Below are 26,420 nucleotides of genomic sequence, written 5' to 3'. Positions count from 1 at the left end.
GGTAGGCCCTCATTGTAAATAAGAATTTGTTCTTAACTGACTTGCCTAGTTAAATAAAGGTTAAATAAATAAAATACAAAGCCTCTCTCTCTGTGCTGCACTGGGGTTCCAGACAGCTGTCAGTCAAACAGTCACACAGACACATACTATAAAACTTCTCAGTCAGGTATGGGCCTTGGTCCTCCAGCCCTAACCTCCCTGTCCCTCTCCATTCCATGTCTCTCTTCCTCTCTGTCGTTTCCACTGAGGTAAGTACTGCCGCTGGCCTTGTGAACCCACTGCAGAAGTTACGCACGACGCATGGCTGGACCGAAGAAACCAGAAATGAACACAAATACCTTCTGTCTTCTACCTCTCTTCATGGGCCAGCCTTCCTGCATCTCTTAAAACTCTCCCTGCTCCTCTCCTCCCTCCCGCTCCCTGAGCTCAGCGGTAAACACACACACCTCATCACAACGAGAGGGTAAAAAGCTCTCAGCCTATTCAACTCATTCCACACACAAAAAAAAGCTTTTTAGTTTCCATATTTCATTTTTCCACAAAAAAAGCTTTCTCCATCAGTCTTCCCTTCTGCATTAGCTTACAGGCTCCTCCTCCACTCCGATGGTATGGGAGGTGGCCAGCGGTTCTCAGCAGTTGATTGGTTGATTGGGTGCTCTGGGCATAGTCTAAGGTGTGACCCGGTTCAGCCCACTTTGGCCCAGGTGAGGAAGGCGGGGATGTCTCTGACCGGCACATTCCTGGTCAGGGCTTTGACCCGCAGGTTACGGTCATCTGTCAGAAGAACCACCTCCCGACGCAACCGCACCGGACCGTCTGGTAGAGAGGGGGGAGAGAGAGGTTGGAAGGGAGGAAGAGGGCAAATAGGTAGGGGAGAGAGAGTGGAGGGGAGCAGAGGTTGGGAGGGGGGGAGAGAGGGGAGCAGAGGATGGGAGGTTGGGAGGGGGGGAGAGAGGGGAGCAGAGGATGGGAGGGGGGGAGAGAGGGGAGCAGAGGTTGAGAGTGGAAGAAGTGGGGGGGGGGGGGGGGGGGGGGGAAGGAGAGGATAGAGGGAAAGAGGGGGGTTAATATAAAAGTACAGACAAATCAGGCATAATGTGTGTGTGAGTGTCTACCTCTCTGTGCAGGCATGAAGTCCTTAGCCTTGTCTTTGCAGTAGTGGAGACAGCAGGACAAGATGACATCATCATTGTTCCCCTGAAGAGAGAGAAAGGAAGGGAGGAGGTAGGGGGGAGAGACTGGTAAATCTAAAGATGATTTTCAACGACAGCCCAAAATTGGATGAAAATGCATTGATATGCAGTCAGACTGCTCCCAACTAATTCACACACTACAGATGGTAAAACATCGCACTGTAAACAGAGGATCTGGGTGTTTATATACACACACACACCTGTTGTCCGGAGGTGTCTTCACTGCGGAAGGCGATAGACTCCAGTTGACTTCCTCTGCTGGTCAGCGCTCTGAGACAGGGCTCTCTGGCCTCGAACCCTCGCTCCAGAAACGCCACGGCAACCTTGGCCTTCTCCTGGACCGCCCGTGCATGAGTCGCACCAGGGTTACCACGGGAACCACCGCCGCCACGACCACCGCCGGAGCCTCCGCAGCTCTCCTGACCCTTCGCCAGACCATCCAACTCTGTTATCACTGGAGAAGGGAGAGAGAGATGGGGGGAGAGAGACAGTGGGAAGAGATTAAGGGGGAGAGAGAGTGAGCGAGTGACGGGGAGGGAGCGAGAGTGAGCGAGTGACGGGGAGAGGGAGAGAGAGGTGGAAGGGGGATAGAAAAGGAGGGGGAGAGGTGTCTTGAGGCCGGTGAGGTGTTTGTGTGTGTGTGTGTGTGTGTGTGTGTGTGTGTGTGTGTGTGTGTGTGTGTGTGTGTGTGTGTGTGTGTGTGTGTGTGTGTGTGTGTGTGTGTGAGAATGTGTGTGAATGTCTGCTAGTTACCTATGAGGGGCACCACCAGTATGTAAGTCCCAGACTGCAGCAGTGTCTTGAGGCCGGTCAGGTGGTCGATGAAGCCATTGGTGTCTGGAACCAGGAAAAGAGGACGTACCTCTAACTTCAACTGACCACCCGTCTGTAACACCGCCTGCACGGAGGGAGACACACCCGCATGTTAACACACCTTACATGGTATAAACACAAGTATACACACACACATGTTAACGCACATACACACACACACGTTAACACACAGGTTAATACGCTCAAGAATTCAGGACATACAGTGGCGTCCGAAATGATTGACACCCTAAAAAAGATGATCTATAATAACAGTAGAAAGTCAATGCTGAACTGCACAGAACCAGCTAAAAGTTGACACAACTACTCCAGGGTTTTTATTCATTTATTTTTATACTATTTTCAACGTTGTAAAAATAAAGAAAAAACGTTGAATGTGTAGGCGTGCCCAAACTTTTGACTGGTACTGTATAGTACGCACCAAACAAAATGGGGAAATTATATTATTTTATACCAATACAATTGCTCAGAGAAAGAGATGTTGTTTATGAAGTCCTCAAAAAAAGGTAGGGGTCAAAATTGACACACCTAAAGATTCTTGTACATAAATGAGTGAAAAGTTGAGTATTTGGTCCCATATTCCGAGCATGCAATGAGTATGTTTACATGCACAGGAATAAAGTAATATTAACACTCTGCTTATCTTAAATCAGGTCAGTTTTCAGCTGTGGAAATATAATTGCAAAAGGGTTTTCTAATGATCAATTCGCCTTTTAAGATTATAAACTTGGATTAACTAACACAACATGCCATTGGAACACAGGAGTGATGGTTGCTGATAATGGGCCTCTGTACACCTATGTAGATATTCCATTAAAAATCAGACGTTTCCAGCTACAATAGTCATTTACAACATTAACAATGTCTACACTGTATTTCTGATCAATTTGATGTTATTTTAATGGACAAAACATTTGCTTTTCTTTTAAAAACAAGGACATTTCTAAGTGACCCCAAACTTTTGAACAGTAGTGTACAGTCGTGGCCAAACGTTTTGAGAATGACACAAATATACATTTTTACAAAGTCTGCTGCCTCAGGGTCTTTAGATATTTGTGTCAGATGTTACTATGGAATACTGAAGTATAATTACAAGCATTTCATAAGTGTCAAAGGCTTTTATTGACAATTACATGAAGTTGAGTCAATACTTGCAATGTTGAGCCTTCTTTTTCAAGAGATCTGCAATCCGCCCTGGCATGCTGTCAATTAACTTCTGGGCCACATCCTGACTGATGGCAGCCCAGTCTTGCATAATCAATGCTTGGAATTTGTGAGTTTTTGGTTGTCCACCGCCTCTTGAGGATTGACCACAAGTTCTCAATGGGATTAAGGTCTGGGGAGTTTCCTGGCCATGGACCCAAAATATCGATGTTTTGTTCCCCAAGCCACTTAGTTATCACTTTTGCCTTATGGCAAGGTGCTCCATCATGCTGGAAAAGGCATTGTTCGTCACCAAACTGTTCCTGGATGGTTGGGAGAAGTTTCTCTCGGAGGATGTGTTGGTACCATTCTTTATTCATGGCTGTGTTCTTAGGCAAAATTGTGAGTGAGCCCACTCCCTTGGCTGAGAAGCAACCCCACATATGAATGGTCTCAGGATGCTTTACTGTTGGCATGACACAGGACTGATGGTAGCGCTCACCTTGTCTCCCCCGGGACAAGCTGTTTCCGGATGCCCCAAACAATCGGAAAGGGGATTCGTCAGAGAAAATGACTTTACCCCAGTCCTCAGCAGTCCAATCCCTGTACCTTTTGCAGAATATCAGTCTGTCCCTGATGTTTTTCCTGGAGAGAAGTGGCTTCTTTGCTGCCCTTCTTGACACCAGGCCATCCTCCAAACGTCTTCGCCTCACTGTGCATGCAGATGTACTCACACCTGCCTGCTGCCATTCCTGAGTAAAGATCTGTACTGGTGGTGCCCCGATCCCGCAGCTGAATCAACTTTAGGAGGCGGTCCTGGCGCTTGCTGGACTTTCTTGGGCGCCCTGAAGCCTTCTTCAAAACAATTGAACCGCTCTCCTTGAAGTTCTTGATGATCCGATGAATGGTTGATTTAGGTGCAATCTTACAGACAGCAATATCCTTGCCTGTGAAGCCCTTTTTGTGCAAAGCAATGATGACGGCACGTGTTTCCTTGCAGGTAATCATGGTTGACAGAGGAAGAACAATGATTCCGAGCACCACCCTCCTTTTGAAGCTTCCAGTCTGTTATTCGAACTCAATCAGCATGACAGAGTGATCTCCAGCCTTGTCCTCGTCAACACTCACACCTGTGTTAACGAGAGAATCCCTGACATGATGTCAGCTGGGCCTTTTGTGGCAGGGCTGAAATGCAGTGGAAATGTTTTTTGGGGGATTCAGTTAATTTGCATGGCAAAGAGAGACTTTGCAATTAATTGCAATTCCTCTGATCACTCTTCATAACATTCTGGAGTATATGCAAATTGCCATCATACAAACTGAGGCAGCAGACTTTGTGAAAATGTATATTTGTGTCATCCTCAAAACTTTTGGCCACGACTTTATATAGTGTGTGTCTGTATATAGTGTGTGTGTGTCTGTGTATGTGAGTGTGTGTCTGTGTGTGTGAGTGTGTATAAAGTGTGTGTGTGTGCGTGTCTGTGTGTGTGTCTGTCTATGTGAGTGTGTGTCTGTGTGTGTGAGTGTGTATATAGTGTGTGTGTGTGACCTGTATCTTGTCCCTGCGTCGTTGCTGCTGAGCCAGTCTGTTAGTGAGGGCGCTGCGTCTGGCCCGGAGCTCTCTGATGTCATCTTCGCTGCCCCCGTCCTCATCCCCCTCGGAAACAGACGACTCCGCCTCCACGATGACGTCATCGCTCTAAGATACAGCACCACAGGAGAGAGAGGAACAGAGGGACATGTTAGCAGACACACATCTGAAAACACCACACCTGATTCAGCTAACCAAGGCATTCATGACGGTGACTAGTTGAGACAGGTGTCTAACTCAGTGCTAGACTTAAAACAAATAATCAAGGATTGAGAGACAGAGAAACTTGGAGAAGAACCTGCGATAACATTTGATAAGTAAGAGAGAGAAACAAACAAACACCTCTCTCTCGGTCAGTGAGTCGTGTCGACTGTGGGCGTCGCCGGGGCTGCTGGGTTGGGGAGAGGTTGCCATGGAGACATACTTCCCTCCCTTGAAGGCCAGGAGAGGTTGTTCCTGTCCACACAGAGCCTCCAGGAAATACTTCAACACTGTTACCCTTTTACAGTCTGCTGCTATTACCTAGAGAGAGAAATAGGGAGAGAAAGGGAGAGAGTGAGAAAGGGAAAGAGTGAGGGGGAGAGAGAGAGAGGGAGAGAAAGAGCGAGCAAGAGAGAGAGAGCGAGCGAGCAAGAGAGAGAGAGCATGTATGCAATGTATATATGGTGTATAAACTCACGGTATCCCTGGTGAGGTCTATGTAGCAGGGTTCCTGTGGGGCGGCGAGCAGCGGGACGAAGCCGGCCAGTAGCCTGTCCTCCTCCAATAGCAACAGGCGGAGCTCCTCATCCCCCTCGCCTCCGTCCCCGTCTGCCTTGTACAGCGGCGCTTCCCCGTGGTCGACACGAGCCAACGCATTACACAGGTCGGCCAAGCTACGCCACACACCAGAGCTACAGCCACTGGTAGAGAGACGAGAGACAATCAGTGTGGTACAGTAACACCTCCCCACAGGAAGAGAGAGGAGACAGTAGCACCTCCCCACAGGAAGAGAGAGGAGACAGTAACACCTCCCCACAGGAAGAGAGAGGAGACAGTAACACCTCCCCACAGGAAGAGAGAGGAGACAGTAACACCTCCCCACAGGAAGAGAGAGGAGACAGTAGGACCTCCCCACAGGAAGAGAGAGGAGACAGTAACACCTCCCCACAGGAAGAGAGAGGAGACAGTAACACCTCCCCACAGGAAGAGAGAGGAGACAGTAGCACCTCCCCACAGGAAGAGAGAGGAGACAGTAACACCTCCCCACAGGAAGAGAGAGGAGACAGTAGGACCTCCCCACAGGAAGAGAGAGGAGACAGTAACACCTCCCCACAGGAAGAGAGAGGAGACAGTAACACCTCCCCACAGGAAGAGAGAGGAGACAGTAACACCTCCCCACAGGAAGAGAGAGGAGACAGTAGCAACTCCCCACAGGAAGAGAGAGGAGACAGTAACACCTCCCCACAGGAAGAGAGAGGAGACAGTAACACCTCCCCACAGGAAGAGAGAGGAGACAGTAACACCTCCCCACAGGAAGAGAGAGGAGACAGTAACACCTCCCCACAGGAAGAGAGAGGAGACAGTAACACCTCCCCACAGGAAGAGAGAGGAGACAGTAGCACCTCCCCACAGGAAGAGAGAGGAGACAGTAGGACCTCCCCACAGGAAGAGAGAGGAGACAGTAGCACCTCCCCACAGGAAGAGAGAGGAGACAGTAGCACCTCCCCACAGGAAGAGAGAGGAGACAGTAGGACCTCCCCACAGGAAGAGAGAGGAGACAGTAGCACCTCCCCACAGGAAGAGAGAGGAGACAGTAGGACCTCCCCACAGGAAGAGAGAGGAGACAGTAGCACCTCCCCACAGGAAGAGAGAGGAGACAGTAGCACCTCCCCACAGGAAGAGAGGAGACAGTAGCACCTCCCCACAGGAAGAGAGAGGAGACAGTAGGACCTCCCCACAGGAAGAGAGAGGAGACAGTAGCACCTCCCCACAGGAAGAGAGAGGAGACAGTAACACCTCCCCACAGGAAGAGAGAGGAGACAGTAGCACCTCCCCACAGGAAGAGAGAGGAGACAGTAGCACCTCCCCACAGGAAGAGAGAGGAGACAGTAGGACCTCCCCACAGGAAGAGAGAGGAGACAGTAACACCTCCCCACAGGAAGAGAGAGGAGACAGTAACACCTCCCCACAGGAAGAGAGAGGAGACAGTAGCAACTCCCCACAGGAAGAGAGAGGAGACAGTAACACCTCCCCACAGGAAGAGAGAGGAGACAGTAGCACCTCCTCACAGGAAGAGAGAGGAGACAGTAGCAACTCCCCACAGGAAGAGAGAGGAGACAGTAGGACCTCCCCACAGGAAGAGAGAGGAGACAGTAACACCTCCCCACAGGAAGAGAGGAGACAGTAACACCTCCCCACAGGAAGAGAGAGGAGACAGTAGCAACTCCCCACAGGAAGAGAGAGGAGACAGTAACACCTCCCCACAAGAAGAGAGAGGAGACAGTAGCACCTCCCCACAGGAAGAGAGAGGAGACAGTAGCAACTCCCCACAGGAAGAGAGAGGAGACAGTAGCACCTCCCCACAGGAAGAGAAAGGAGACAGTAGCACCTCCTCACAGGAAGAGAGAGGAGACAGTAGCACCTCACAGGAAGAGAGAGGAGACAGTAGCACCTCCTCACAGGGAGAGAGAGGAGACAGTAGCACCTCCCCACAGGAAGAGAGAGGAGACAGTAACACCTCCCCACAGGAAGAGAGAGGAGACAGTAGCACCTCCCCACAGGAAGAGAGAGGAGACAGTAGCACCTCCCCACAGGAAGAGAGAGGAGACAGTAGCACCTCCCCACAGGAAGAGAAAGGAGACAGTAACACCTCCCCACAGGAAGAGAGAGGAGACAGTAGCACCTCCCCACAGGAAGAGAGAGGAGACAGTAGCACCTCCCCACAGGAAGAGAGAGGAGACAGTAGCACCTCCCCACAGGGAGATCGTCCTGTGTTTGGATTGTATACTCACTCTATACTACAAGGCGGAGGATTCCATTGGTCGGGGTGTCCAAGCATCCAATCAGACCAGACTTTAACGCTGGGCAGCAGCTCCCTCAGGTCCAATGGGAAGGCAGAAACTCTCACCATCCCCTCCTCCCACTCATCCCCCTCTTCTCTCTCCTCCTCAGGGATGGGCTCTGAGAGAGGGAGTGAGGGAGAAAGGGATAGGGAGAGAGAGAAAGAGAATCAATGTCTGCCTTCCTAGGGGGTAGAGTTCATAGGTCAGGCAAACCTCTCCATCAAGGTTAATACAAGCTGTGTGGGTGGAGTTGGATTTTTGGTAACATGATATCCTCACCGGTCCCACTCACAATAGCAAAGTAAAAAAACATTTGTCATTACATTTTTTGAAAGCAAGGAAGAGTCGCCTTACCTTGCTAGTAGTAGCTAGCTAGCTAGTAGTAGCTAGCAGCCTGGCTAGCTGGCTTTAGCCTGGCTAAAAACATAGCAAGCTAGCTAGCCTTTTTAGCTTCCCACTTCTCCAATGCAACATAATCAGATTCATCATTGAAAAAAAATATGCCCTGGAAAATATTCTTATACTTGTCGGTGTAACCTGTTAGGTTGTGTTAGCGGGTTAGAGTGTTAGTGGATTAGAGTGTTAGTGGGTTAGAGTGTTAGTGGGTTAGAGTGTTAGAGTGTTAGTGGGTTAGAGTGTTAGTGGGTTAGAGTGTTAGTGGGTTAGAGTGTTAGTGGGTTAGAGTGTTAGTGGGTTAGAGTGTTAGTGGGTTCGAGTGTTAGCGGGTTAGAGTGTTAGAGTGTTAGCGGGTTAGAGTGTTAGTGGGTTAGAGTGTTAGCGGGTTAGAGTGTTAGTGGGTTAGAGTGTTAGTGGGTTAGAGTGTTAGAGTGTTAGCGGGTTAGAGTGTTAGTGGGTTAGAGTGTTAGTGGTTTAGAGTGTTAGAGGGTTAGAGTGTTAGCGGGTTAGAGTGTTAGTGGGTTAGAGTGTTAGTGGTTTAGAGTGTTAGAGGGTTAGAGTGTTAGAGGGTTAGAGTGTTAGTGGGTTAGAGTGTTAGTGGGTTAGAGTGTTAGTGGGTTAGAGTGTTAGCGGGTTAGAGTGTTAGCGGGTTAGAGTGTTAGTGGGTTAGAGTGTTAGTGGGCTTTAGAGTGTTAGTGGGTTAGAGTGTTAGTGGGTTAGAGTGTTAGTGGGTTAGTGGGTTAGAGTGTTAGTGGGTTAGAGAGTTAGTGGGTTAGAGTGCTCTTCCCTCTCATATGAACTGTGTCAGTCAGACAGTCTTTTTACAACCATACAATATATACAAATATCCCATCTGTGAATGACATACCTGCAGGTGTGTCTCTCAGTAGCTCTGTGCAGCGTTGGACCAGCAGAGAGAACATGGCCAGACCCAGAGCTGTAGTCTGTTCCTGTAACACAGATCTCACCTCACCATCTCCTCCTAAAGGAAGGGAGACGGAAGGGGGAGGAGAGGGGAGAGGGGGGGAGGGAGAGAGAGAGAGGAAGGGAGAGGAGAGGGAGGGAGAGAGAGAGAGAGAGAGGAAGGGAGAGGGAAGGGGGAGGAGAGGGAGGGAGAGAGAGGAAGGGAGAGGGAAGGGAGAGGAGAGAGAGGAAGGGAGAGAGGAAGGGAGAGAGGAAGGGAGAGGAGAGGGAGGGAGAGAGAGAGGAAGGGAGAGGGAAGGGGGAGTAGAGGGAGGGAGAGAGAGAGAGGAAGGGAGAAGGAAGGGGGAGGGAGGAAGGGGGAGGAGAGAGAGGAAGGGGGAGCGAGAGAGGAAGGGGGAGGGAGGGAGGAAGGGGGAGGAGTGAGAGGAAGGGGGAGGGAGATGGGAGGGAGGGAGGGAGGGAGAAGGGGAGCGAGGGAGAAGGGGAGGAAGGAGGTAGAAGGAGAGAGGAAGGGGGAGGTAGGGAGAGAAGAAGGGAAGGAGGTAGGAGAGAGAGAGGGAGAGAGGGGAGAAGGAGAGAGGGAGGGGGGAAGGAGGTAGAGGGAGAGAGAAAGAGATCATAGGCTTCAGTGTTTTTGCACAATACTTTTGTACAAGGTCACTTTTCTCTCTGTGTGTGTGTGTGTGCGCGCATGTGTTACCTCTGCTCTGAGCGTTGTGTATAGTGAACATGTTGATGGTGATGATCTGTAACATGCGTGTGCTGCCCAGAGGGGAGGGGCTGTGTTGGATCAGCACTCTGAACTCCTGGAGAACACGACTGACCACCGCTGGGAACGACTCCATGCTGCCACACAGTGGACATGTTGCTCATTTAACACTCTTACCCAGAGATACTTACAGTCAGTGCTTTCAACTAAGGTAGGTAAGACAACCACATATCACAGTGATTGGAAGTAAAATCATTCTTCAAAAACAACAGCCTAATCAGTGAAATATGTGTGTTAGAGCATACACACAACCACACGGGCTTTAAAAAAAAAATGAAGTCTACATATTTAATTCACGACCACACACACACACCAAAATAACTCACCCCACTTTAGTGAAGAGTTTTCCATGAGCGTGGAGGAAGCTGAGTATGAACCTCTTATTGAGCTGCAGACAGACAGGAGCAACAGAGCACTGATGAGTCAGATAGTAGGTCTAGCATTGATTAGTCATGTCTGTCCTGTCGTCTTCTTCTTTCATTGTTCTATGCTATTTAACTGCTAGGTGAAGGGGACTGGTTATAACACTGGTTATAACAGCTAGGTGAAGGGGACTGATTATAACACTGGTTATAACAGCTAGGTGAACGGGACTGGTTATAACACTGGTTATAACAGCTAGGTGAACGGGACTGGTTATAACATTGGTTATAACAGCTAGGTGAACGGGACTGGTTATAACCGCTAGGTGAACGGGACTGGTTATAACACTGGTTATAACCGCTAGGTGAAGGTGACTGGTTATAACACTGGTTATAACAGCTAGGTGAAGGTGATTGGTTATAACACTGGTTATAACAGCTAGGTGAAGGTGACTGGTTATAACAGCTAGGTAGGTGAAAGAGACTGAGCAGAAAGGTGGGCACCAGAACCTGACTATAGGCCAACTTACATCAGAAAAACAACAAAGGTAATTGAAGAGATGAAAAGAAAAAGAGAGGAAGATTAAACTATGGTAAACAGTCTTCCAGACACAAAAACAGACATTTCTCATTAACTACTGATTTAGTCATGGGGAAGTCTGTTAACTAACAGGTTTGACACATGGATATGCGTGTGTGTGTGTTAGTAATGGGCATTTTAAATTATTTCACTATTCAAATAATATATATATATATTTCTACAGATATCCCGGATAGTCGAACGACATGTAAAAAACACAACAACAAAAAACATTTGGAACGGTGTTTCAACTTGGGAAATGGCTTGTTACGCAGCCTGTGAAACATGGGAGAGAGGTGCTGCTCTGCTTGTTACGCAGCCTGCGAAACATGGGAGAGAGGTGCTGCTCTGCTTGCTACGCAGCCTGCGAAACATGGGAGAGAGGTGCTGCTCTGCTTGCTACGCAGCCTGTGAAACATGGGAGAGAGGTGCTGCTCTGCTTGCTACGCAGCCTGCGAAACATGGGAGAGAGGTGCTGCTCTGCTTGTTACGCAGCCTGTGAAACATGGGAGAGAGGTGCTGCTCTGCTTGCTACGCAGCCTGCGAAACATGGGAGAGAGGTGCTGCTCTGCTTGCTACGCAGCCTGTGAAACATTGGAGAGAGGTGCTGCTCTGCTTGCTACGCAGCCTGTGAAACATGGGAGAGAGGTGCTGCTCTGCTTGCTACGCAGCCTGTGAAACATGGGAGAGAGGTGCTGCTCTGCTTGCTACGCAGCCTGCGAAACATGGGAGAGAGGTGCTGCTCTGCTTGCTACGCAGCCTGCGAAACATGGGAGAGAGGTGCTGCTCTGCTTGCTACGCAGCCTGCGAAACATGGGAGAGAGGTGCTGCTCTGCTTGCTACGCAGCCTGCGAAACATGGGAGAGAGGTGCTGCTCTGCTTGCTACGCAGCCTGCGAAACATGGGAGAGAGGTGCTGCTCTGCTTGCTACGCAGCCTGCGAAACATGGGAGAGAGGTGCTGCTCTGCTTGCTACGCAGCCTGTGAAACATGGGAGAGAGGTGCTGCTCTGCTTGCTACGCAGCCTGTGAAACATGGGAGAGAGGTGCTGCTCTGCTTGCTACGCAGCCTGTGAAACATGGGAGAGAGGTGCTGCTCTGCTTGCTACGCAGCCTGCGAAACATGGGAGAGAGGTGCTGCTCTGCTTGTTACGCAGCCTGTGAAACATGGGAGAGAGGTGCTGCTCTGCTTGCTACGCAGCCTGTGAAACATGGGAGAGAGGTGCTGCTCTGCTTGCTACGCAGCCTGTGAAACATGGGAGAGAGGTGCTGCTCTGCTTGCTACGCAGCCTGCGAAACATGGGAGAGAGGTGCTGCTCTGCTTGCTACGCAGCCTGCGAAACATGGGAGAGAGGTGCTGCTCTGCTTGCTACGCAGCCTGCGAAACATGGGAGAGAGGTGCTGCTCTGCTTGCTACGCAGCCTGTGAAACATGGGAGAGAGGTGCTGCTCTGCTTGCTACGCAGCCTGTGAAACATGGGAGAGAGGTGCTGCTCTGCTTGCTTTGCTACGCAGCCTGCGAAACATGGGAGAGAGGTGCTGCTCTGCTTGCTACGCAGCCTGCGAAACATGGGAGAGAGGTGCTGCTCTGCTTGTTACGCAGCCTGTGAAACATGGGAGAGAGGTGCTGCTCTGCTTGCTACGCAGCCTGTGAAACATGGGAGAGAGGTGCTGCTCTGCTTGCTACGCAGCCTGTGAAACATGGGAGAGAGGTGCTGCTCTGCTTGCTACGCAGCCTGCGAAACATGGGAGAGAGGTGCTGCTCTGCTTGCTACGCAGCCTGCGAAACATGGGAGAGAGGTGCTGCTCTGCTTGCTACGCAGCCTGCGAAACATGGGAGAGAGGTGCTGCTCTGCTTGCTACGCAGCCTGCGAAACATGGGAGAGAGGTGCTGCTCTGCTTGCTTGCAGCATGTGAAACATGGGAGAGAGGTGCTGCTCTGCTTGCTACGCAGCCTGTGAAACATGGGAGAGAGGTGCTGCTCTGCTTGCTACGCAGCCTGCGAAACATGGGAGAGAGGTGCTGCTCTGCTTGCTACGCAGCCTGCGAAACATGGGAGAGAGGTGCTGCTCTGCTTGCTACGCAGTGTGTTTACATGTTTCTGCCTGCTTGTGTGTGTCTGGACATGTTTAACTAGAAGTCCCCACAAGAAAAGTAAACTAACAAAAATTGGGTTTAGGGTTAGGTTTTTTGGTTAAGGTTAGTGTACGGGTTAGGTTTAGGGGTTAGGGAAAATTGTATTTTGAATGGGACTAAATTGTGTGTTGCCAACAAGGTTAGTTATACAAGACTGTGTGTGTGTGTGTTTGTGTGTCTGCCTGCGTATGTGTGTGTGTGTGTGTGTCTGCCTGCGTATGTGTGTGTGTGGATGTGTTTACGAGGGCGTATCTCCATGGAGACGGCGAGAGCGCCGCGGCCCACGACGCACTCTGTCTGTCCACTACGGAGGGTGAGTCACAGAGCCATCACTTCCTGGGAGAGAAAACATCTCTAGTGTGTGTATATGTGTGTTTATGTCTGTCTGTGTGCGTGTGTCTGTGTGTGAGAGAGAGAATATAGGTGTGTTTCTCTGACTGTGCCCTGTGGACAAGGGAACCTGAGAACCAGAGGTATTTAAGAGAGTGACAGCATGTACAGTGCATTCAGAAATTATTCAGACCACTTCTCTTTTCCCACATTTTGTAACATTACAGCCTTATTCTAAAATTGATTAAATTATTTCTTCCCCCTCATCAATCGACACACAATAAGCCATAATGACAAAGCAAAAACAGGTTTTAGATTTTTTTTGCAAGGAGAGGAAGAGGGGAATATGAGCTGGAAAGACAGAAAGACCGACACAGAGAGAGAGATGTATAATGGTGAATAGTTCCTGTTGTGTGTCTGTAAACAAGGTCATGTGTGCCTCCATTTCTGTGTGTGTCTATGTGGCTGTGTGTGTCTATGTGGCTGTGTGGCTGTGTGTGTGTGTGTGTGTGTGTGTGTGTGTGTGTGTGTGTGTGTGTGTGTGTGTGTGTGTGTGTGTGTGTGTGTGTGGCTACCATGAAGTATACTTCTTCTGGCGCATGAGTGAAGATGTGCACACCCACAGATGGACACAAAGAGACACAGAGGAGTATTAACAACGTCCAATATAGAAGAACTGTAACAGAACCGGAAGAGAAGCAGAAGAGAAGCCATAAAGAGTGAGTGTGCGTGGGTGCATACGTATGTGTGTATTATACTCACATCACTAGCGCTGAGGTTGCCGAGCTCTCCGTCCTGTTCAGAGTCTCTACTGGACTCGCTGCCCCCGCGGTGCGATGAGAGAGCCCCTGCCTGGACGACTGGGCGAAGCCAGATCTCTACTCTGGCCCCCTGCTCCCCCCGTCCTCTTCCTCCACCCTGGACCCCCGGACCCCTGGAACCCCCTTCTGACTCCTGCCTCCGTCCCATCTGGTCCGCCTGGGGGGGGGGTCAAGGGGTCAGAGGTCATATATACAGAATACACAAGCAGGGGACAGAACCAGGAGATGAAAGGCTTGGATGTGTTTGGTCTATGAATAAATTAGCTGGTCTATGAAAGCAGTGTCGGTTGAGCTATAGGTGTATATGTGGCCAGTGTGTGTGTGTGTGTGTGTGTGTGTGTGTGTGTGTGTGTGTGTGTGTGTGTGTGTGTGTGTGTGTGTGTGTGTGTGTGTGTGCGTGTCTGACCTTGCGTTTGGCCTCTTCAAACAGACTCATGAGGCTCTCCTTGGCAGTGAGGATGGGATTGGAGGCCGCCAGGCTACGCATGTAATAATACACTGCATCCAACTTCCTCTTCTAGAGAGAGACAGAGAGAGAGAGAGAGAGAGAGAGAGAGAGAGAGAGAGAGAAAGAGAGAGACAGAGAGAGAGAGAGAGAGAGAGAGAGAGAGAGAGAGAGAGAGAGAGAGAGCGAGAGAGAAACAGAGACAGAGAGAGAGAGACAGAGAGAGAGAGAGAGAGAGAGAGAGAGAGAGAGAGAGAGAGACACAGAGAGACAGACAGAGAGAGAGAGAAAGAGAGAGAGAGAGAGAGAGAGAGAGAGATAGAGAGAGAGAGAGAGAGAGATGTGAGTGATCTTTCTTGTGTCTGTCGGTTTTCTCTCTCAAAATATTACTAACTATATACATTATTCACCATTTTCATGGAAATTATTTTTTTTGGGGGAGCGGTCAGCAATACATACTTTACACAGCATTACATCAACACAACACAGCAGATATTTGTCTCGTCTCATCTACTGTAGAAAATAACACATCCTCTCACCGTGTAGACAGCCAGCAGGGCAAGCTGGTTGTAGGGTCGTCCGTTCTTAGGAGCAATCTGCTGGGCCTTCAGGTACCAACTAGACAGGAGGAGGAAGAGGAGGGAAGAAGAGGGAGAAGGAAGAGAGAGAAGAGAAGATGACTTTACACAAAAGAGAGACCACTCCTATGTAGGGGTTGTAAAGCTGGCTTCGAGGCAAGCAACACTGAAGCATGCATGAGAGCACCAGCTGTTCCGGACAACTGTGTGATCACGCTCTCCGTAGCCGATGTGAGCAAGACCTTTAAACAGGTCATGAAGTGTTCGCATACCGCCCAACAGATCCACAGATGACGCAATCTCAATCCACACTGCCCTTTTCCACCTGGACAAAATAAACACCTATGTGAGAATGATGTTTATTGACTACAGCTCAGCGTTCAACACCATAGTGCCCTCAAAGCTCATCACGAAGCTAAGGACCCTGGGACTAAACACCTCCCTCTGCAACTGGATCCTGTACTTCCTGACGGGCCGCCCCCAAGTGGTAAGGGTAAGCAACAACACTTCTGCCACACTGATCCTCAACACCGTGGACCAACAAGGGTGCGTGCTTAGTCCCCTCCTGTACTCCCTGTTCACCCACGACTGCGTGGCCAAGAACAACTCAAACTCCATCATTAAGTTTGCTGACGATACAACAGTGGTAGGCCTGATCACCGACAACGATGAGACAGCCTATAGGGATGAGGTCAGAGACCTGGCAGTGTGGTGATAAGACAACAACCTCTCCCTCAATGTGAGCAAGACAAAGGAGCTGATCGTGGACTACAGGAAAAGGAGGGATGAACAGGCCCCCATTAACGTCAACGGGGCTGTAGTGGAGCGGGTCGAGACTTTCAAGTTCCTAGGTGTCCACATCACCAACGAACTATCATGGTCCAAACACACCAAGACAGCAACACCTTTCCCACTCAGGATACGGAAAAGATTTGTCATGGCTCCCCAGATGCTCAAAAAGTTCTACAGCTGCACCATCGAGAGCATCCTCACTGCTTGCATCCCCGCCTGGTATGGCAACTGCTCGGCATCCGACCGTAAGGCACTACAGAGGGTAGTGCGTACGGCCCAGTACATCACTGGGGCCAAGCTTCCTGCCATCCAGGACCTATATACTAGGCGGTATCAGAGGAAGGCCCAAAAATGTGTCAACGACTCTAGTCACCCAAGTCATAGACTGTTCTCTCTGCTACCGCACAGCAAGCGGTACCGGAGGGCCAAGTCTAGGTTCAAAAGACAATTAATAAAACGGCCACCCGGACTATTTACATTGACCTCCCCCCTTTGTTTTTACACTGCTGCAACTCACTGTTTATTATCTATGCATAGTCACTTTAGCCATACCTAGATGTACAAATTACCTTGACTAACCTGTACCCCCGCACATTGACTCGGTACCGGTACCCCCTGTATATAGCCTCAGTATTGTTAAGTAATTTTGTGTTACTTTTTATTTTATTTTTTACTTTAGTTTATTTAGTAAATATTTTCTTTACTATTTCTTGAACTGCATTGTTGTTTAAGGGCTTGTAAGTAAGCATTTCACGGTTGTATTCGGCGCATGTGATTTGATAGCCACCGTTAATTTACTAAAGTTACTGGAATCCTGTAATTTTGGTAATTAACAGAAAATCTACGGCAATCTATTGCAACTTTGGTAATTTATACTTTAATAACTACCTTTTTTACATTCATATATATATATGAATGTAAAAATATGTCAAATGTAAAAATATATATTTTCCAACAGTTTTTAGTAGATAGACCATATGGTCCAAGAGAAAATAGCCTAAAAAAATAAATAGGGGATATTTCATTTTTACATTTTATAAATTGTACCTTTATTTACAACTGCGACCTGGCCAAGATAAAGCAAAGCAGTGCGACAAAAACAACAACACAGAGCTCCACATGGGATAAACAAACGTACTCAATAACACAATAGAAGAATCTATATACAGTGTGTGCAAATGTAGAAGATTAGGGGGGTAAGGCAATAAATAGACCATAGAGGCAAAATAATTACAATTTAGCATTAACACTGGAGTGATAGATGTGTAGATGATGATGAGCAAGTAGAGATATTGGGGTGCAAAAGAGCAAAAAGATAAATAACAACAACAGTTGTTCATTCAGTTGGTTTGATATTTATGGACGCGACCCAGTTGTTCGTTCAGTTGGTTTGATATTTATGGACACGACCCAGTTGTTCGTTCTTTATGTTCCGTTTCTGCATTTACTTTTGTTTAACCTGCATAGCGCCACTTGCGTCACGACTGCATCAGTAGGTACGAGATAAATCAATGTTCATCACTGTTAGGTCATCAGATGCTCCATAAAAATATGTCACTGCAAAAACAAAGAAATGCTAGCTAGCTATGTTTTTCCTCGTTGGACCTGCGTTTACAATGATTCCAATTTCGGTTTGCATTGTCGACGCTGGCCCTTTCAGTGAATTGGCTAGCAGAGATGCGAACACCCCACATACACACACAGTTTTACGGGGCAGTTTTACGACCTTACAACCACGTCGTAAATACCACAGAGACTCTCCCTGACCATGCAATTGAGAGAGAGCTTCACAGTAAAACAAAGGGATTCTCCCGTCCAATTCTACTACATCGCAGAATTTGAGAATGGAACAATAGTCCTATTTTGGAGAATGTGAAAACGGTCAGTGGAGAAGCCAGCTACGACCCGTCCGTTTTGTCTCATGTTCATGACCTCATACAGCCACATTACCCTAACTCTGTTTATACAGGTGCCTGAGCTATGAGGTTCGCATCTAATTCTTATATAAAATGAATGAGAAAGATTAAACTAAAGATGAAACTATTTACGAAATGATGTAATGTGATGTTAACTTTTAAAATGAGAAAATTGTCTTCCCTGTAAAGTTTAACTACGTCAGTAGCCAAAATCAAGTGAATAGGCATTGGTTGGAAATTATGAACCAACCCCTTTTCTACATTTCTATAAGAGCCCCCATGACCCAATTCACATTGAACTAAGCAAACCCCAGCGTGAGCTGTGTTGGCGAATAGTTGGACATCCACTCTACATAACGAAAAGTCACTCAAGTTCCGAATACCGTGAGGATTTGTCTTCACGTTTTAAAAGGGCTAATTCTAATGTCAACCATACAGGCCAGGAAACATGGGAGCTTGAAATGGTATGAACTCTGAACTATTGATCACTCAAGAAGAAATGAGTCGTAGATGACAGCCTATCAGACTGCAGCTGGAAAGGTAGCAAATCTAGTACGACAACACTGACCGACGTGGACCAATCTCCAGAGATGAACCTCTCCGACCACGTGAACTTCTCACACGACGACCCGGAAGATTCCATAAAGGGCGACATCGACTGGGCAAACCAGAGCCTCACATCACCAGCTTCACGTAAATACAATGTATTGCTTTTCCCGAATGAGCGATCGTTAGTGGCATATGTCATTATGTGAGAATAGCTTCCCAGGTCCTATGAAGACCAATGTTCCTTAGTCTTCCTTCCAAAACCTCCTTCTCTTCTCTCTGAATTTACCATGTTATAACCCAACTGGTTTGTCTTGTTTAGTACACTAGAGACGGCATTTTACTGTATAATGTTATTATGTATTGTATATTCTGTAATTGTTTCATTAGTTAGTAAATAAATAATTGAGCCAATTGGTGTATGGATGATTTATAGTAAAGGGTGGGTTCGTGCAGATAACCAACCATTTACGAAGTTCAGATGAGACTGACGAAGGTAATAATAATAATAATTAATTAATAGAAGACTAATTGATCAGATATTCAAATATCTGATGAGGTATATTCAAAAAATTATAACTTGTAATCTGAATATTTTCCATGGTGCCCCGACTTCCTAGTTAATTACATTTACATGATTAGTTTAATCACGTAATAATAATTACAGAGAATTGTCTTCACCTTTAATGATACTAAAGACACGACAGTGTGGTTGTTGGTTTAGCTTTCTGTAACTGTGTAGCAAGTATAGGCGGCATGTGTAGGTCCATATTGCATCAAGGTGTTACGATTTGTTTTCCAACTCTCCCATTATCTGGTTTAATTGTACATTCTAGAATGCCCTTCTAGCCAATCAGAAATTAGCATTCAACAATGCTGTGGTATAAGCTACATTTACTAGTCAGGAAATAGTCTCCCTGAGAAAAATATATTTAGCAAAAGAGACCTGAGAACAAAAAGCACACCGTTTTCTCCATTGTGGAGAAACGAGCAGGAACACGAGCAGGAACACGAGCAGGAACACGAGCAGGAACACGAGCAGGAACACGAGTAGGAACACGAGCAGGAACACGAGCAGGAACACGAACAGGAACACGAGCAGGAACACGAACAGGAACACGAGCAGGAACACGAGCAGGAACACGAGCAGGAACACGAGCAGGAACACGAGCAGGAACACGAGCAGGAACACGAGCAGGAACACGAGCAGGAACACGAGCAGGAACACGAGCAGGAACACGAGCAGGAACACGAGTAGGAACACGAGCAGGAACACGAGCAGGAACACGAGTAGGAACACGAGCAGGAACACGAGCAGGAACACACAGGAACACGAGTAGGAACACGAGCAGGAACACACAGGAACACGAGTAGGAACACGAGTAGGAACACACAGGAACACGAGTAGGAACACGAGTAGGAACACGAGCAGGAACACGAGCAGGAACACGAGCAGGAACACGAGCAGGAACACACAGGAACACGAGTAGGAACACGAGTAGGAACACGAGCAGGAACACACAGGAACACGAGTAGGAACACGAGTAGGAACACGAGCAGGAACACACAGGCACACGAGTAGGAACACGAGTAGGAACACGAGCAGGAACACGAGCAGGAACACGAGCAGGAACACGAGCAGGAACACGAGTAGGAACACGAGCAGGAACACGAGCAGGAACACACAGGAACACGAGTAGGAACACGAGCAGGAACACACAGGAACACGAGTAGGAACACGAGCAGGAACACGAGCAGGAACACGAGCAGGAACACGAGCAGGAACACGAGCAGGAACACGAGCAGGAACACACAGGAACACGAGTAGGAACACGAGCAGGAACACGAGCAGGAACACACAGGAACACGAGCAGGAACACGAGCAGGAACACGAGCAGGAACACGAGCAGGAACACACATGAATGGACATGTATGAATGGTCAGACAAATATGTGTTTTGTGGTAGCCAATAGCCACGGTTGACGTGCTACGTACCTGCGGGCCTTGCCATAGTTAGCCGAGTCGCTGGCCTGCTCCCGGTAACGGGCGATGTCCCCCTGACAGATCAAACACCGCTGGGCACTGATCAGAGCATACCTCACCTGAACCAACACACATTAAACATGGTTAATTACACACACACACACACACACACACACACACACACACACACACACACACACACACACACACACACACACACACACACACACACACACACACACACACACACACACACACACACACACACACACACACACACACACACACGTTACCGTTTTGCGTAGTGGTCGTGGTCTGATGGCCATGCCGTCCATGTAATCCTCCAGTTTAAACTGAAACACCATCTGAAGCTTCTGCAGCAGCGCATCAAAGAATACTGCCCCCTGGGAAACAAACAACAGCATGAGAGAAAAAGTTTAGTACCCTGAAGAAATGTAGTCTGCATACAGTCACCAACACCTATTCGCATTACAGTGCTGTTCACACAATCAGTGCTTGTGTGTGTGTCTGTACATGGTGTTTGTCTGTCTGTATGTGTTTCAAGTTAAGTTTTATTAGTCGTATGTATGGTTTACACACATGATATACACCGTCCCACAAAATGCTTACTTGCAGGTTCCTTTTTGGATAATGCAACAACAATAATAAATAATGAAAGATAAGAATAGGAACAAAAAGTACATTTCTCAGTAGAATAGAATAAACATTTCAGCGTAAATACAATAAAGGAAGGCACAATTTATAGTCCAATATTTACATGTGTTTTAGGTAACGGCTGATTGATGCCTGTGTGTGTACATGCTGTGTGTTCAGTGTGTGTACCTCGTCCAGCAGTGTCAGCAGCATGGTGGTGATGCGCGGAGCTGAGTCTCCGCTGGGATCTTTGAGGAGCTGTCTGAAGCGCTCTATAACCTGGTAGAACACGTTCTTCCATAGAGCCTGGTCCAGGTTCTGGCTGTCACTGAACTCTATGTCTGTTAGGATCACACGCTCGTACAGGGTCAACAGGTCAGCTCTGGAGGGGGAGGGGGGGAAGACAAGATAAAGAAAGGAGCATAGTCTGTTTTTAGACAGCAGGTTGCAGCTTTCACCATTCCTCCACCCCCCCCCCCCCCCCCCCTCCTCCATTAGCAGGTTAGTGAGCTGTCGCTTCCTCTCCTCTCTATCTTACCTGAGCTGAGCCATGCGGTCCAGTCCATCAGCACTGAGTCTGTCTCGAGACAACAGGTTAGTGAGCTGTAACTCCTGACTGTCTGCAGCTCTCAGCAGTCTCCCCAGCTCTCCTCTGGCATGTTGCCCAGCCTCCTCAGGGGTTACACCTGCTCCGGATCCACCCCCTGCTGCAGCCTCGGGTCCATCCGGGTACCCCTGGCCCCTGTACCCCCCGTAGAACTGACCCGGGTGGTACATGTCGTTAGAGGGGGGGATCAGGTAAGGGCCAGCGGGCATAGTGTGGTAAGGGTAGGGGTAGCGTGTGTTGGGGTTCGGGTTGGCGTTGTAAGGGTAAGGGTTGTCAGAGTTCTGGTACTTGTAGAAGGCCTGGGCCATGGCTGCAGCCTGCTGCTGGAGGTGGAAGTGCTCCCCCTGGCGGACCGGGGGACTCCCTGCAGCCTCGTCATCTGTATCCAGGAAATGCAGCGCTCCGTAACCAACGCCTGTCTGCAGGTACATGGGCTGCTGCTGCTGGAGCGATGCATGCTGGGAGAGCCCGAGGGCGGGTTTCTGGTCGGGGTTGTTCGGGTCCCAGAGACGCCTTGTTCCTCCGCCCCGCCCTCCTCCTCTCCCTAGCCCCGCCTCTCTTCCTCCACGGATCCCACCAAACAGTAGCCTCGGCCCGGGCTCCCCCGGCGAATTGGAGAGGTTGGTGTGGGCGGGGAGGATGAGGATGCCCCTCCCCCTGCTGCGAGGCCCAGTGCCCTGTCTGCGTCGCCCCTGGGGGTCCTCGCCGGGGCCTGAGGTAGCCTGGGAGGAGCCTGACTGTCTGTCACTGTGAGATATTCTCAGGAGACCTCCTCTCCCTCCTCCTCCTCTGTGCCTCCCTCCTGTCCCTCTGCTCTCCTCCCGCCTCTTCCTCCTCTCAGGGCTCCAGTCCTCCTCTCCTCCGTCTCTCCTCCTCCTCCTCCTCTCATCCATCCAGTCTCCCACCTTGCTCTCTTCCAGTGAGTCAGTAGAGGAGTCTCTGGTGCTTCTCCTCCTGTTCTGGAGCTGACCTCCTCCTCCCTCCCCTCTCTCTCGCTCCCTGCGCCCCAACCGGTCTCGTCGGGCCCTGTCCTCCCCCAACCCCGCTCCCTGTCCCAGTCCAGGTCCGTCCAGACTGGTGCCACTGCTGGCAGAGCTGGTGCTGTAGGTGCGGTTCCTGGGTCTTCTGATGTCTGACTTGGAGTAACGCTTAGAGGATGATGATGGGTGGTGGTGGTTGTTGTTAGGACTAGTGTTGACTCTGCTCCTCTCGTTCCCCTCCGCTGGCCTCTCTCTGTTCCTCTCCATCTCTCCATCCCTCTCTCTGTTTCTCTCCATCTCTCCATCCCTCTCTCTGTTCCTCTCGTTCCCCTCCGCTGGCCTCTCTCTGTTTCTCTCCATCTCTCCATCCCTCTCTCTGTCTATGTCTCGGGGTCTGTTGTTCCCTCTCTGCTTGTCCCTCTCCATCTCTCCATCCCTCTCTCTGTCTATGTCTCGGGGTCTGTTGTTCCCTCTCTGCTTGTCCCTCTCCATCTCCCTATCCCTCGGTTCCTCTCTTTCCTTCTCTCTATCCCTCTGTTTTTCTCTTCCTTTTGTTGGCTGTGTATCTGCAGGACGGTTTGCTTCCCCCTCTGACTCTCTCTTATTTGTCTCTTTCATCACTCGCTCACCCTTCCCCCCTCCTCCTTCCCCTCTTCCTCTTCTCCTGGAGTCCTGATTGCCCCCCTTCTCCCCTCCTCCTCCTCTGTTCCTGCGGTTTCCCCTCTCTCTCTTCTCCTCCTCTGTCTTCTCACCTCCATTTGCTCCTCCTCCCTCAACTCCTCTGCTCCTCCTGCCCTCACCGCTAGCCTTCTTCCTCCTGTCTACTTCCTGACCTTCTCCTTTCTCTCCTCCTCCTCGTCTCTCATCCTCCTCCTCTCTCCCGTCTGGGACAGTCACACGGAGTTTCTCCATGTTCCCAGTCAGGTTCTCTGATATAGGGTCTGAGACTGCCGCTGCTGCTTTGCCTGTCTCTCTCCTCCCCTTCTCCTCCCCTCCCCCTCTCTCTCCTCCAGTCTCTTTTTGTGGGGCTGGCTCTCTCCTGACTACAGCCTCCTCTCTAACAGAACCAGACCCAGGACCAGGAGTATGGGCAGGTTTCTTCGTGTCTCTTCCCACTTCCTTCCCCTGGGTGCTGGTTGTGCTCCTTCGGGCCCCTGGCTGATAGATCTCCCGGTCCGGTTTACGAGTCTTCCTGGTGGGCTTGGCAGAGCCAGGGGAACCCCCTGCTGGCTCTGGGAGGTCTGGGTCTCTCCCACTGTGGTCGTTCTCTCTCCCTCCATCCCTCTGGTCCTTCTCTCTCCCTCCATCCCTCTGGTCCTTCTCTCTCATCTCTCTGGTCCTTCTCTCTGATCTCTCTGGTCCTTCTCTCTCATCTCTCTGGTCCTTCTCTCTCGTCTCTCTGGTCCTTCTCTCTGATCTCTCTGGTCCTTCTCTCTCCCTCCATCCCTCTGGTCCTTCTCTCTCCCTCCATCCCTCTGGTCCTTCTCTCTCCCTCCATCCCTCTGGTCCTTCTCTCTCCCTCCATCCCTCTGGTCCTTCTCTCTCCCTCCATCCCTCTGGTCCTTCTCTCTCCCTCCATCCCTCTGGTCCTTCTCTCTCCCTCCATCTCTCTGGTCCTTCTCTCTCCCTCCATCCCTCTGGTCCTTCTCTCTCCCTCCATCCCTCTGGTCCTTCTCTCTCCCTCCATCCCTCTGGTCCTTCTCTCTCCCTCCATCTCTCTGGTCCTTCTCTCTCCCTCCATCCCTCTGGTCCTTCTCTCTCCCTCCATCCCTCTGGTCCTTCTCTCTCCCTCCATCCCTCTGGTCCTTCTCTCTCCCTCCATCCCTCTGGTCCTTCTCTCTCCCTCCATCCCTCTGTCTGGAGCTCTGTGGTCCGCTGCCTGAGCCCGATGACCCCCCTGCACTGCTACTGTTGCTGCTACTGTTGTCGACTCTGGTGGTGTGGTGGTCACCTCTTTGAGTCCTCTGTTGTGCAGATGCTCGAGAGCCTTCGCGGTTAAAAGTAAAACCTCCCCCACCATGACTACCCCCTCCTCCATATTTATCTTCTCCTTCTTTCCCCATCCCTCCATCTGCACATCCAGGTTCAGTTGAAACCATCTCTGTGGTGGCCATCTTGTGTCCTTCTTCCTCCTTCTGCGGCGGTGGTGACATCACCAGCTCCTCCTCAGGGTCAGAGGTCATGGTTACAGGGTCTCCAGGGTGACGAGGGGAGTTCACCACTTCGCCTTCCTTGCTGTCATGGCGACGGTTGCCGTGGATGGCCTCGGACGTGTAGCATTGCAGATCGGGGTGTTTTGATGCGTTGTTGCCGTGGTTACTCTGCTGCTGGCATTCGCCACGCCACTCCTCTCCTAGCTCCTCTGTGACAGGGAGAGAGGGAAGGGGGGATAGAAAAGGGAGAGATATAGTTGGGGAAAGAGAGGGAGAGGAATGAGGAGAAAGGGAGAGAAATATTAGCAGTGATGACAAGGTGTGTGTTATGAACTTGAAAGTGTTCCAAGAAGCTGTAGAGAGGACGTTCAGACAACAGACAGACTGATTGTCCTGTCCTACACACAGTAACACTGCAGAGTTAACACACAGACACAGGTCCACCTGCACAGAGCACATCACATCCTATCTCACTTCTTATGTGTGATTCATCTCCCAGTCGGCTAATGAACTAAACTGACTCATTAGGCTCTTCAACTAACCCTCAGCAGGAGACAGTTTAAGAAGGTGTGTGAGAGAGAGAGAAAGAGAGAAAGAGAGAGAAAGAGAGAGAGAGAGACAGAGAGAAACAGAGAGAGAGCGAGAGAGATAGAAAACAACAAATGTGCAGTTAAAATTGGCAAAAAAACAAATTTCTTTCCACAGGGCTGTGGGGTGAGACAGGGACGCATCTTAAGCCCCACCCTCTTCAACATATATATCGACGAATTAATGAGGGCACTAGAACAATCTGCAGCACCCGGCCTCACCTTACTAGAATCTCTAGTCAAATGTCTACAGATGATCTGGTGCTTCTGTCCCCAACCAAGAAGGGCCTACAGCAGCACCTAGATCTTCTGCACAGATTCTGCCAGACCTGGGCCCTGACAGTAAATCTCAGTAAGACAAAAATAATGGTGTTCCAAAAAAGATCCAGTTGCCAGGACCACAAATACAAATTCCATCTCGACACCGTTTCCCTAGAGCACACAAACAACTACACATACCTCGGCCTAAACATCAGCGCCACAGGTAACTTCAACAAAGCTGTGAACGAGCTGAGAGAAAAGGCAAGAAGGGCCTTCTATGCCATCAAAAGGAACATCAAATTCGACATACCAATTAGGGATGGACGATATATAGGTGAGCATATCGGAATCGGCCAATATTAGCTGAAAATGCCAACATCGGCATTGGTCCGATGTTTAGTTTAACGGCGGTGTGCAAAACTGATGTCAAAGCTGACATGCATAGGTAGATGACGTAATGACGCCAGGTAAAATACAGCGCTACACAGAACAAAAGCATGAAAAATACTTAGCGCACACTTCCAACAACTAAACAAGTTCAAGTCGAGCAGTCATTTGAAAGTTTCAGCGAGACAACTCAAAGGCGAAATCCATTAACGCCAAGATAATGGAATTCATTGCCCTTGACAATCTACCGTCCTCTGTCGTGGATGAAGTTGGTTTTCACCGACTGGTCGAGCCCCGGTACACACTATTTTTCAAACGTTGCCCTACCGGAGCTACACAGTATTGTTGAAACACACATCATTGAGCTACTTGCTATGGGCGTCGCTACTATTAGCTTCATAACTGATATTTGGA

At 49.4% G+C, this 26,420-nt stretch overlaps 1 protein-coding gene across 1 annotated transcript; it reads right to left on the bottom strand.

The window, feature by feature from the left end:
- smg6 (SMG6 nonsense mediated mRNA decay factor) lies at window positions 1-22,967 on the bottom strand. The gene is made up of 18 exons (XM_038964769.1): window positions 21,570-22,967; window positions 21,221-21,413; window positions 20,671-20,781; window positions 20,390-20,496; window positions 15,102-15,180; window positions 14,524-14,634; window positions 14,059-14,274; window positions 10,218-10,279; window positions 9,823-9,968; window positions 9,067-9,180; window positions 7,752-7,920; window positions 5,438-5,660; window positions 5,101-5,280; window positions 4,717-4,866; window positions 1,947-2,091; window positions 1,394-1,647; window positions 1,116-1,197; window positions 1-816 (listed from the first exon to the last, which is right to left on the bottom strand). Exons 1-18 carry the CDS (start codon window positions 22,913-22,915, stop codon window positions 686-688), a joined length of 3,819 nt encoding a protein of 1,272 aa, XP_038820697.1. The 5' UTR covers window positions 22,916-22,967; the 3' UTR covers window positions 1-685.
- Window positions 22,968-26,420: the final 3,453 nt, after the last annotated feature.

This window comes from Salvelinus namaycush, chromosome 26 (assembly GCF_016432855.1).
Source record: "Salvelinus namaycush isolate Seneca chromosome 26, SaNama_1.0, whole genome shotgun sequence".
Lineage (NCBI taxonomy): Eukaryota > Metazoa > Chordata > Actinopteri > Salmoniformes > Salmonidae > Salvelinus > Salvelinus namaycush.
The sequence above is the reverse complement of the archived record's forward strand: the minus strand, read 5'-3'. Positions and strand labels throughout refer to the sequence as shown.